The following is a 12,365-nucleotide window of genomic DNA, read 5'->3' on the forward strand; positions in this document are numbered from 1 at the left end:
GCCTCCGCGTCGGGGCAGAGAAGTGACTTGAAGGGAGGTTTACTCGGTGCATGATTCACAGATTTGGTAGTTTTACTTCTAGGCGGAGGAAAGGGCAATCAGACTAACAAACAATGTGCAGGTTTGGGTTGATGGAGTAATGAGATTCGGTATTTGCGAGCGTGGTAGAATTTTCTTCTATGATGAGGTATAGTTATCCCTATTGAATGCACTAAGTTCCCCGGTGTTATGATCTTCTATAATTCGCTGTTGGGGTAAGATATTGCGAAACAGTATTGAAGAAGCGGCTGTCAGATATCGCGAGGTGCGGGAGTGCAAGATTGAATCAGTGTTCCCAGTGTCGACAGTTCGAGGAAGATGATCTTCGGAGAGGTTTAAAGTTAGCAGCAATTGTGGGTTCAAGTGCCACGAAGGTAGATTTTATTTAAGGCAACAACTGAACAGCAAGGAATGAGGAAGGACATGTGGGGAGTGTCAGGCGGTAGTTAAAATTTCTAAAAGGCCAGTCATAAGAAGCAAAGGTCGAGTAGTTGACTAAAGAGATGAGTTTCGCCAAAGTGGGAGTGTTTGGGGTGATTTGGGAATTTTTGTGATTGCTGATTTGGGCCTACGGATTAATTTGAAGTATGGTCTATTATGCGGCATGAGATTTGATATAGCGGAAAGGAGCTACTAGAAATAGAGAAGGATACAACCTAACTTTGAATGGGAAGGATGTTGCCCCGTACTTAATTGTTGTCCACGAGGGGTGAATGGACTCGTGCAGCTAGAGGGTGAGCTTGGACTCAGGATGCGTCATTAATGTCGTGGTTTTTGCACCCCGTGTAGCGGTGTTGGAAGACGTCGGCACGTAGATCCCACAGGCGGGATATTTCCAGTGAGCAGGACGGCGGTCGCATGGTTGGCAAAGTTTCTGCAAAGGGTTCTATTGGCTATACAGCAAGGAGATCGGTCGTGTGAACGTGGTTGATGATTCAGAGTATAAAAAGGAGTTTTACAGAAAGATATCGATAATTTTGGCGGTCGATTGCGCAAGGTTATGTCAATAAGAAATCAAGGATTCTGGTGAAGTCTAGAGTTGTGTAATAATGGCTTCAAGCTAAGTGGGAGAGTCCCACCGCCTATGATTAGGGTTGCATGGTTAACTACTTGCGAGGTTTCTGGTTATTAGCATATTGATGGGTCATTTCAGCTACGGAAAGGACATAAGTGGTGATTTGAGCAAAGGAATTGTTAAAGGAGTGTTATGGTTGGCCTTATTGGTCCATGTTCAGACTTGGGGAAGGATTCAGGACTTATGCCTTGTATAGATGTGGATTTCAAGGGAAGTGATTCTGCCGGGTGCTTCGTCGAGAGGGTATTCATGCGCTAGAGGATTCATGGAGTTGATTATATTCGGGGCCAAGCCAGAGCGGGTGGCTCTCAACAACGGTCCTAGTGGATTCAAAAGGGGTAAAGTGTGGTGCCTAATGGCTTCGAGCCTATAGATACAGTTAAGAATAAAGCCTTGTAGCAGCTTATGAGGAGGTGCCTAGAAGGCTCTATGATGTTTTGACTTGTAGTGTAGCATTTGGGGGGTATGAAATGGTTCGTGGGATTTGAGACAGTATGGTCTCGTGACTCAAGGTCATTCGGGATGAGTGCGGATGGAGTATGTTATGTGTTCAATGAAGTTATTATTATTTCTAAGGCAATCAAGGATAAATTAGAAGAAGATAGATTGATTAGCCATAGTTGAATTGGCATGTTGGTGGCAGTGATCAGTTCCTTCAGCGCGATTGAGTTATGCAAGTGATTTGTGGTGGTACATGTGAGGCTTCTCAACCGCCGTAACTGATGTTATTCAAAAGTATCCCACTGTTGTGGCCTGCCAGGTGTAGGCGGATCCCGAAAGGGCTATGGTGGCTCTGACCACTACTTAGAGATTTGCATATTCTAAGGTTATCAGAATTTACCTATGTGTTGCTATGGTTCTCCTAAAGTGAGTTAAGTGAAAAGTTTTTATATGATGAAGTGTTAAACTATTAGTGGTTCTGGAGTCATGATAAAAATCGTGTTCTATCGTATATTGGCATGTTGGGTGCAGTGAGGGGCATGGCAGTTGAAGTGGGGATCAAGATTGCAGTTCGATGTTGACAGGGATGTCACGAGCTCGGATGAGCAGGAAAGTAGTTTCGAGGCTTAAAGTAAGTTGGTATGTCTTCAGCGTCACCTGAGATCGGTGTTGGTGAAAAAGGTTTTGCATCCTGGTTAAGGATTTTTTATCTCGTTTTAGCGTTAGCGCGGCCGGTGAGTTGGATGTACAGATTTGTGATCTGCTACGGAAGGTTGTGGGAGCGTGCCCACGGAAAGGTTGTATTAGTGTGGCATGAAGCCACTTGATTGATTGAAGAGTTAAATCAAGTATGAAATTGTAGTGATGTCGTTAAATTAAGAATTTATGCTTGGAGGGCACTTGGTTTATTGTGGTTGTGGACTGTGGAGGATTACTCCGATTGTGATAGTTGTTCTTATGTGTTATGAGCAAAAGAGGAGTTATTATGGACCTTTGAAAGGTTATTAGCCTATTTCAGTGCGATCAGAATCGGCTTGAGGTCTGTGGATGAATTCAAATGTGAATATGGGCTTTATATCAGGCCAGATGTGTTCATTTCAATTTTGCGCTCTCTATGGAAGAGTAGTCAGGATGTTATTTCGTCGTCAGTTATTTCATGTAATGATATATTGCGCCGTGTGAGTTGTGAGACAGCTTGGTGAATTGCTTATGTGTTGAGGTTCCGCGTAGAGATGATGTTATATGAGCAAAATGGCTCTAGGATTCAGATCGTATATCGCACCTCAGTTGTGCTTGAGTTTTTTAGCTTATAGCGCTATATGTCCCCTCAGGGGTGGTATTATGCACTTAGCGTGCTTATGACCGATATTCGGTATTTTGTTGTAATGAGCAATTTAGCTCGATGTGCATCTCCTTAGGTGAGAGTTATGTTATTTGGATCGGGTTGCGCGCCGCAACAGTGTGATGTTGAGTACAGTTCCCCGTATCTGTTTTTATGTGTGTTGTTTCCTCCTTTCCTGAGAGGAACTTATATTAGCTGTGCGCCCGCGTCGCATGCATGATTCGCGAGCGGGGTAATTGGATTTCTTTTTTAGAGTCGTTTTCCTATTGTATCGCATTCGAATTGGTAGCCTATTGGCACGTTGTGGTATCATATGAGACTTTTTGACCATGTCCGGGGGTGGCTATTGCCTGAGCAGTTCGTACTGGGTAAGACGAGATCATTGGACTTAGGACCAGTACAATCTGAATATGTGAAGTATACTAACGAGCAAATACCATTATTTGGTTCAGAATGAGGTGATGGTTCTTATCAGGAGTATAGGCCTGATGAATTGTTGGTTCGATAGTTGGTTATGAATTTCTACACACCTTTTCCGTCTTGGCGGTATTGTAAGAGTCAGAGTAAGACCTATGTAGGTCATGAGGTGCAATGGGAGCATCAGATTCGCGGAATTTCAATTTATTCGATCAGAAAATGCTATTGTGGTCCTGTGAGTAAAGTGGTGCAAGGTGTGAATTTAGCTAAGGTACGCGGTCATGTTTTGGTGCACCGTGTGGTGATTGATACGGTGTTCATATGTCGAAAGCAGGCCTGGCAGAGAATTTCGGATGTTAGAATTGGGCTCTAAGGCTTATTTGCTTAAGTGAAAAGGGATACCTTCAGATTGATCGAGCTATGGGGTCCAGCTGAATTGTGGTAGCACGGGTAGGTGCTCGAGGTGTTAAACAGTAAATTCAGACAACCCCAGCACAGTCCCTAGCACGTTCGAGGACGAACGTATATTTAAATGGGAGAGGATGTAACGACCCGATCGGTTTAGCGCGCCGTTCAGCAGTTCGAGGCCATGACCAGCTTCAATTCAGGCATTTTAACTTGTACGCGTGGTCGGAATAAAATTTCGAGAAGTTCGGAGTTGACTTGGAGGGGAAATTCTCATTTCGGAAGCTTTAAGTTGAGAGAATTGACAAAGATTGGATTTCAGAGTAAACGAAATCGGTATCGGGATCTGAAGGTTCCAGCAGGTTCGTATGATGATTTCGGACTAGGGCGTGTGCCCGGATCGGGTATTGGATGACCCGGGAGCATTTTGGCGCCTATTGTGGAAGTTAGCATTTTGGAAGAAATTCTATAAGTTTGGGTTGAAGCTCATTTCAGTGTTATCGATGTCCGTTTGAGATACCGAGTCAGGGAGTAGCTCCGTATGGTGATTCTGGAGTTGGGAGCGCGATCGAAAGTGAATTCGGAGGTCCGTGGGTCATTTTGGAATCATTTGGCTAAAGATAGAAATTTGAAGGTTTTTGAGAAGTTTGACCGGAAGTGAACTTTTTGATATTGGGGTCGGAATCCGATTTCGGGGGTCGGAGTAGGTCCGTAATGTCAAATATGACTTGTGTGCAAAATTTGGGGTCAATCGGGCGTGATTTGATAGGTTTAAACATCGAGAGTAGAAGTTTGAAGTTCTAAAGTTCATAAAGCTTGGATTGGAGGTCGATTCGTGGTTTTAGCATTGTTCGATGTGATTTGAGGCCTCGAGCAAGTCCGTAATGTATTTTGGGACAGGTTGGCATGATTGGTTGGGGTCCCGGGGGCCTCGGGTGGATTTCGGGTGGTTAACGGATCAAAAATGGAATTTTGGAAAAGGATGAAGTTGTTGGTATCTGGTATGACCGCACCTGCGAGGGTTTGACCGCAGAAGCGGCTAGGACGACGCAGATGCAGTTTTGGGGTCAAGAGTGAAGAGACCGCAGATGTGGTCGTGGGGCCGCAGAAGCGGGACCGCACCTGCGATGGACGAGGCGCAGAAGCGGAAGGGAGGCCAGGTGAGCATAACCGCAGAAGCGGAAGGTTGGCCTGCACCTGCGGAACCGCAGAAGCGGTCATAGGACCGCAGGTGCAGAAAGTGCTGGAGGCAGTGGCTCTTTTAAAAATCGGGGGTTTGGTTATTTGCCCCTATTTTTCATTTGGTGTGGGCGATTTTGGAGAGCTTCAAGTGGGATTTTTCATCATCAACGATAAGGTAAGCTAATCTCATCCATCTTGAGTTAAATACATCGATTATGTATGGATTTTAGCATGTAAATTGGTAAAAATTTGGGGTTTTGGTAGAAAGACCTAGAAATTTATATTCTTGGAATTTGGCCACGATTTTGGGTATGGAATTTAGAGAACATTATATATTTGAGTTCGTGAGGCTATGGGTAAACTTATTCTTCAAAAATTTTAGAAATCCGGGCACGTGGGCCCGAGGGCGTTTTTGTCAACTTTCCGATCGGGGTTAGGAATTGTTAGAAATTGGATTAATATGAGTAGTTTATCGTATATTAATGGATTTGCATAATCATTGTCTAGTTTTGGGAGTATTTAGCATCGATTCAAGTCTTCGTAAGGGCGTGGAATGCCGGTTATGGATCTTCGGAGCGAGGTGAGTCTCCTTTCTAACCTTGTAAGAGGGAATTGTCCCATAGGTGAAATAATTTGTTATGTGCTCCTATTAGTGGGGGCTACGTACGCACGAGGTGACGAGAGTCCGTGCGTAGCTACTAATATGTGTAAGTCCGGGTAGTCTAGGACCCAAAAAGCATGCTATACTTGGAATACTTGTAATGTTATTGACAGTATGAATTGCTTAAATCTTATCGAACTGGTAAATGAAATTCTAAGAGGATTAAACTTATTACTTAAATCATTAAAAGAGAATTGGCTTCTAATGGGACAAATATTCCCCGTAAAGTTCTTAATTTGCTGTTGAGCATGTGTTTCTATGTGTACATGCGTCGCATGTATGGTACGCGAGCAGGGTGATTGTTTATTTAAATTTGGCCGCGACGCATGTATGATTCGCGAGCGGGGTAGTAGATGCATCTATGGTTCGGGCTGTTCGACCCTCGGCAGTGCACATTTTAAATATTATTGGATCGGGCCGTACGACCTCGGCATGAGTTGCGCATGCTTGTATTGCTTGCTTTGATATTTGTTGATACTAATATCTGCTCTCCCTACTTGAGAAAATTTGCTAATTAATGGATTATAAATTCGGAGACTTTTAATAAAGATGAACTTTTACCTGTTTAGTAATTTACTTGAATCTACTGTGGTTATTAATAAATCCGTGAGCCGTCGCATTAATAATAATATTACTGGACCTTTAGTAAGTGTCGAAGTTGCCATCTCGTCTCTACTTCTTCGAGATTAGGCGGGATACTTACTGAGTACACATTGTTTTTGTACTCATACTACACTTCTGTGCATTTTTGTTGCACAGGCACATGCGCCACTAATGGCTTAAAAGGCGTAGCAACATGGTTGACACGAAGACTAGGTGAGCTGTATTTCCTCGAGGCGACCCGCAGCTAGTATAGTCTCTCTCAGGATTCTATTCATTTTCTGTCCAATTGTATTTCGGACAGCTGTTGTACTTTATTCGATTTATTTTTCTTTCTTGATCAATAATTAATAATTATATCATTTGTATATCACAGTGTATAACATAATAATAATGTGTATATCAAAAAAGATTATTAAAATTTTATTTTCCTTCTTTGTATAACACATTTCAAATTGAAAACTCAAGTTCAAGACGACTCCACATGTGTATCCCCTATTGTAACCTGTGTATATCTCTATGTACATCAGTGATATCTCGTGTATATTATGTGTATCTATGTATATCCATGAAAATTTGTGTTATGTATACGATATACAATGTGATATACATGGGCGTCCATAAAAAAATTATGTTGTATACATGATATACAAAGTGATATACACAGACGTCCTTAAAAACTTGTGTGTGATATATACTGATATACACGATATACAACGTGATATACACATGTCGTAGTTGGATTTTTATGTCTAATTTTTTACCTGAAACCAGTCTAAATCACTTCTAATCTTGCTCAAATTTTGCATATATCCTCGTTTAGGTATTTTCAACCAATTTCAATCACACACACTCATTCAATCCAACCAAAAAAAGGAAGAGAGAAGAAAACAAAGTTGAAATATATTTTTTTTCTCTCTTAATTTTTGCTAATCTTGCTCAAATTTTATATATAGTCTCGTTTAGGTATTTTCAACTAATTTCAATAGCACCCACTCATTCAATCCAACCAAAAAAAAAGTGAGAGAAGAAAAACAAAGTTGAAATATATTTTTTCTCTCTTAGTTTTTGCTTCTGATTTTCTTTGATGTGAGATCAACCTTACCTTTTCATCCCATTGTTTTTTTTTTTTTTTTTTTGCATAATTTGCAAGAATTTTTGCTAAACTATGAGAGCAAAAGAGAAGAGATAGAAGAAGAAATACAAGGAGAGAAAGGGGGAGGAAAGCCAAAATAAGCGTGTAGTTTTTTTTGAGAGAGAATATAAAAAAGAATAATTTTTTTAAGATTTAATTATATAATACCAATTGTTTGGGGCTATCTTTACCAAATCTTATATAAGGCTAAAAGATTGCCAATTTGTGTTAAAGTGTTGTTATAGGATTTCTTCCAGGAATGGTGTTCTTTTGCCACGTTTGACAACGTGGAGAAGTTTTGTGGGCCATTTGATGACGCGTCGCGTTCTAATTGATTAGCATTACATCATCAGTGGGCCCAACCAATACACAATTTATTGTGAAGACCCATATTTTGGATTTCGGACCCACTGCAGGATTTTTGTTCCGTCAGGTTGACTTTGATTTTGTTCCTCTCTTTTCTGCGGCGACTCCTCGCGACCTCCGGCGGAATCATTTCTGTAAGTTGTCGTTTTGTCTCTTTCGTTATCTCTCTCCCTCTCCAAATGGATTACTTCCTTTACAGCACTCTTTGTTTTTTGGTAAATAGATCAATCCTTTGTTTGTTACTGTTTCTACTTGCATACAGTTCTCTGTGATTTACTATTACTGTTTGTGACCAAGTGAAAATGGCTTAAAACTTCTGCTATTGAAAAAGGATTAATAAAATTATCCCTGTTTGAGTTGCAGTAGCTATACCATTCCGGTTCTGTATCTTAATAATTTTACGGAATTAAGCGCTTCGATAAGTGTTTGTCTGTTTTGTATAATAATATCGTAATGTACTTTGTATTGTCCGATTCTCAAAAACAAATTTCGCTCGTTCAATCCAAATTTTATTCCCTTTTTGGTTTTCTCGAGTTAGAGAAATATATTTGACTAAATTAGTCGATCGTGCATGTAAGCGGGGTCCAGACACCACAGTTATAAAAAATTATTTGACTAGAAGTTTCAAATATATTTTGTCGTCATGTTTTACGACTTAATCTAATTTTCAAATATCTAAAGTTTTTTATTCAGCAACTGACTGTTAAAAACGATGAAGGCGAAAGGTCAAATTGACACTCGAAAAGTGGGGGGGAAAAAGGATTTATTATGGAAAGGAGATTTAAGAAATGGTGTCCAAAATATAAGCGCAAGAGCAGTTTCAAAAGCTCCAATTTTAAGTTTTTCCCAGAAGTGGTTTCAGGTCCAAATATATGAACTAAAAATACTTTCAAATGTTTATCAAAAACTTAGAAAATCACTTTTTCATGCTAAGCTTATTGTTCAAATGCACCAGTCTCAAAAAGGAGCCATGGCCATAATAAATGTAATATTATCTTTATATTGTAAACTCATGAAACTGTGCCATTTTAAAGTTTTGATCTCTACTGTTTTGTTTTAAAGTTTTAAAGTTATTGTTATTGATTTATGTAACACAATCAATAGTTAGTTTAGTTAGCTTGAAATCAGTGTATTAGTCAGTCAGTATAGTAACAGTTATAGCTTAGCTTAGTCAAAAGATTTTTTAGTCAATGTATATATACACATATACGTGTACTGTTGAACACAATATAGAATGAAGAAATATTCTCTGAAAATATCTTTATCTCTCCACTCTATCTTCTCCTCTCTGTTCTCTCAGAACATTCTAGAGAACTCCATGGGAGCTTCATCCAAGCTCACTTGCAATCTTGACATGGTATCAGAGCAAGGACGTTAGCTCGGATTCCTTCAACGTCTTTCAAATATCGATCGAAATTTCATTTTCTCGTTCAGTCAATTTCTAGGGCTTCGGTAGCTGTCGCCCAAATCTACCGTCAATTTTAGGGCTTTGGTAATTGTCACCCAAATTTTGGAGGCGTTCCTCTTACAGATCGAAATCTCAAGTCTAGTCAAGATCTATTAGGTTCGTTAGATTGAAGCTTTGAATATGGCTTTCGATCAACTCAGAGAGACAACTCCTGGCTCAAGCAGGAATGATCAATTGACCGTCGATACAAGTAATCCCCTCTATATTCACCCTTCAGATAGTCCTGGCATGATTTTAGTATCAGTTCCATTCGATGGAACTGGATATCGCTCCTGGAGAAGAAGCGCTTTGCGAGCCTTATCGGTTAAGAATAAATTGGGGTTTATTACCGGAGAACTTAGGAAACCTAGTTCTGATTCGCCTCAGTTTCGACTATGGGAGAGGTGCGATAACATGGTAACCTCGTGGATCCTCAACTCCCTTGCCAAGGAAATATCTGACAGCGTAGAGTATGTGAATGGCTCAGTGGAGCTGTGGAGAGAATTAGAGGATCGATATGACCAGACGAATGGGGCAAAATTGTATCAGATTCAGAAAGAGATCAACGATCTTATGCAAGGTTCCCTAGACATCACTACATATTATACAAGGATGAAGAAATTATGGGAAGAATTGAACACCTTAAGTGCCAAATCTCAGTGCACTTGCAATTGCATTTGTGGAGCAAAAGAAACCATGCACAAAGTAGAACAGGATCGACGACTCATCCAGTTTCTAATGGGATTGAACGAGGTCTACACAATAGTGCGAGGAAGTATTCTCATGATGAAGCCACTGCCCTCTATGGCACAGGCTTTCTCACTACTGATTCAAGAGGAGAAACAAAGGGAATTCAAGCCTACTAGTCAGCTAACCCTGGATTCCACTTCATTACATGTGAGTGCAAGCTCACAAAATCCAAATCCATTTGGGGCTAGAAATTTCAAAACACACTACACACCTAATAACAACAACAGGGGTCGACCATTCTGTGATTATTGCAAAAGACCAGGGCATACAAAGGAGAAGTGCTACAAGTTACATGGGTATCCTCATGGGAATTCTTATAGTAATCAAAATCCCAATCGCAACAACACCAGTGCTCAATCATATAACCAAGGAAACAATCAGAACTACAGGTTCAACAAGGGAAAAGGGTCTGTGGCTAATGTGCATGGAACCCCAGCTGACATGATTCATGAGAATGTGAATGAACAAGAACCACAAGATGGCAATCAGAATATCAACCTCACAAAGGAGCAGTATGGGCAGATAATGAATTTGCTGCAGCACTTCCATATAGGACATGCATGAGGCTCTTCCAGCAACTTGGATGTCACAAGTGACAATGCCAACTTTGCAGGTATTGTTGTTTGTACTTCCTCCATTAATTTTGACAAACCTTCATGTAAATGTTTTGAATCAAAAGCTGATCTTTGGATTATAGACTCAGGAGCATCCAATCATATGACCTTTAACAGATATGCACTTAGTAATATCACCAAATTACCCTATCCTTTATTAATAAGCCTACCTAATGGATATAGAGTAAAGGTTCTTGAATTTGGAGATGTGATACTTTCTTTAGAAACTATTCTACATAGGGTCCTTTATGTCCCATCTTTCAAGTACAACTTGATTTCTGTTCATTCTCTTACAGTACACCTTAGATGTATTGTGTTCTTCAGTAATACACTTTGTCTGATGCAGGCCCCTTCAGTGAAGAGGCCTCAGGTGATTGGTAGTAGCAAAGAAGGTCTGTATTACCTCTGTTCCAGATGTTTGAAGGGTAAAGGGATTGTCTTACCTTCTGTTGTTTCTTCCTCCTATTGCAAATGCATTCCTGTTCCTCAATTTCTAAATAGTCATGAGTCTGTAGGTCATACTCATTCATGTCACACCTTTCAAGATGTAAATACTTCCACTTCAATCAATAAGAATGAGTCTTCTTGTATGTCTGATAAATATGATGTAAATTCTCTATGGCATAATAGGCTTGGCCATGTTCCTTTTATTAAAATGAAAGGGATATCCTCAATCCCAGTGAAATTTGCACCTAGGCAACCCTTTATCTGCCCTGTATGTCCTATGGCAAGGCAAACCAGACTACCTTTTTCCCAAAGAACCAGCACTACCTCCAAGTTATTTGAATTAGTTCACATGGATATATGGGGCCCTTACCATGTCACAACCCATGATAATTACAAATATTTTCTTACATTAGTGGATGACTTCAGTAGATCCACCTGGACACACCTGTTAAGCTGCAAAAGCAATCCCTTCAAGCCTTAAAAGCCTTTGTAAACATGATTGAAAATCAATTCAGTACCTCCATAAAGGCCATCAGATCTGATAATGACCTGGAATTCACTAGCCATGAAGCCCTTTCATTCTACCAATCTAAAGGGATCATACATCAGAAAACATGTCCCTACACACCACAACAAAATGGTGTGGTAGAAAGAAAACATAAATACCTACTTGAAACTGCCAGGGCTCTCATGTTTCAATCCAACTCCCAACCAAATATTGGGGAGAATGCATCCTAACAGCAACTTATTTGATAAATAGGTTGCCTACCACTTACCTCAATAACAAATGCCCTTTTGAGCTATTATACAAAAAGAAACCTTTTTACTCCCACTTGAGAAGCTTTGGTTGTTTATGTTACCCCACTTTACCCAAAGTACATAGAGACAAACTTGAACCAAGAACCACCCCTCACATCTTTATAGGCTATCCCTTTGGAACAAAAGGATACAAGGTACTGAGCCTAGTTACCAAGAGAATTCACATTTCTAGAGATGTAGTCTTCCATGAAAATATTTTTCCATTTTCCCTAAATTCTGAAAATGCTTCTTTTCCTGCTGTTCTTAGAAGAGTCTCTTTTCCTAATTACATTGAAGACAACAGTCAGGTTCTACTTATGGATTCAGGACAAAGGTCTGTTGGTATCACATCTCCAGAAACAGAACATCAATCTGAAATATCCTCTCATGATGGTCATGATACACCATCTCCAAACACCACTGAACCTCCCTTCATCAATGAGATCAACCTACAGCTTTCACCTTCTAATGACACACACACTCACATAGAAACACCACCTCTTAGGAAATCAAGCAGAAGTCACCAAATCCCCACTTATCTACAAGACTATGTTTACCAGTTACCTAATAATAATTCTGCTCAACTTTCCAGTTCTTCCTCTTCACTAAAGGCCCTATTTTCCAATCATCACCACATTACTCCTGC

At 40.2% G+C, this 12,365-nt stretch overlaps 1 protein-coding gene across 1 annotated transcript; it reads left to right on the forward strand.

The window, feature by feature from the left end:
- On the forward strand, window positions 9,252-10,424 carry LOC109235209 (morphogenetic regulator of filamentous growth protein 1-like). The gene has a single exon (XM_019401228.1). The coding sequence runs from the start codon at window positions 9,252-9,254 to the stop codon at window positions 10,422-10,424; it is 1,173 nt and encodes a 390-aa protein (XP_019256773.1).

Source organism: Nicotiana attenuata, chromosome 1 (genome assembly GCF_001879085.1).
Source record: "Nicotiana attenuata strain UT chromosome 1, NIATTr2, whole genome shotgun sequence".
Taxonomy (NCBI): Eukaryota; Viridiplantae; Streptophyta; class Magnoliopsida; order Solanales; family Solanaceae; genus Nicotiana; species Nicotiana attenuata.

What these genes read in the sequence shown, in the direction of transcription:
- LOC109235209 (XM_019401228.1), top strand. Translation starts at nt 9,252, where the DNA reads ATGGCTTTCGATCAACTCAGAGAGACAACTCCTGGCTCAAGCAGGAAT.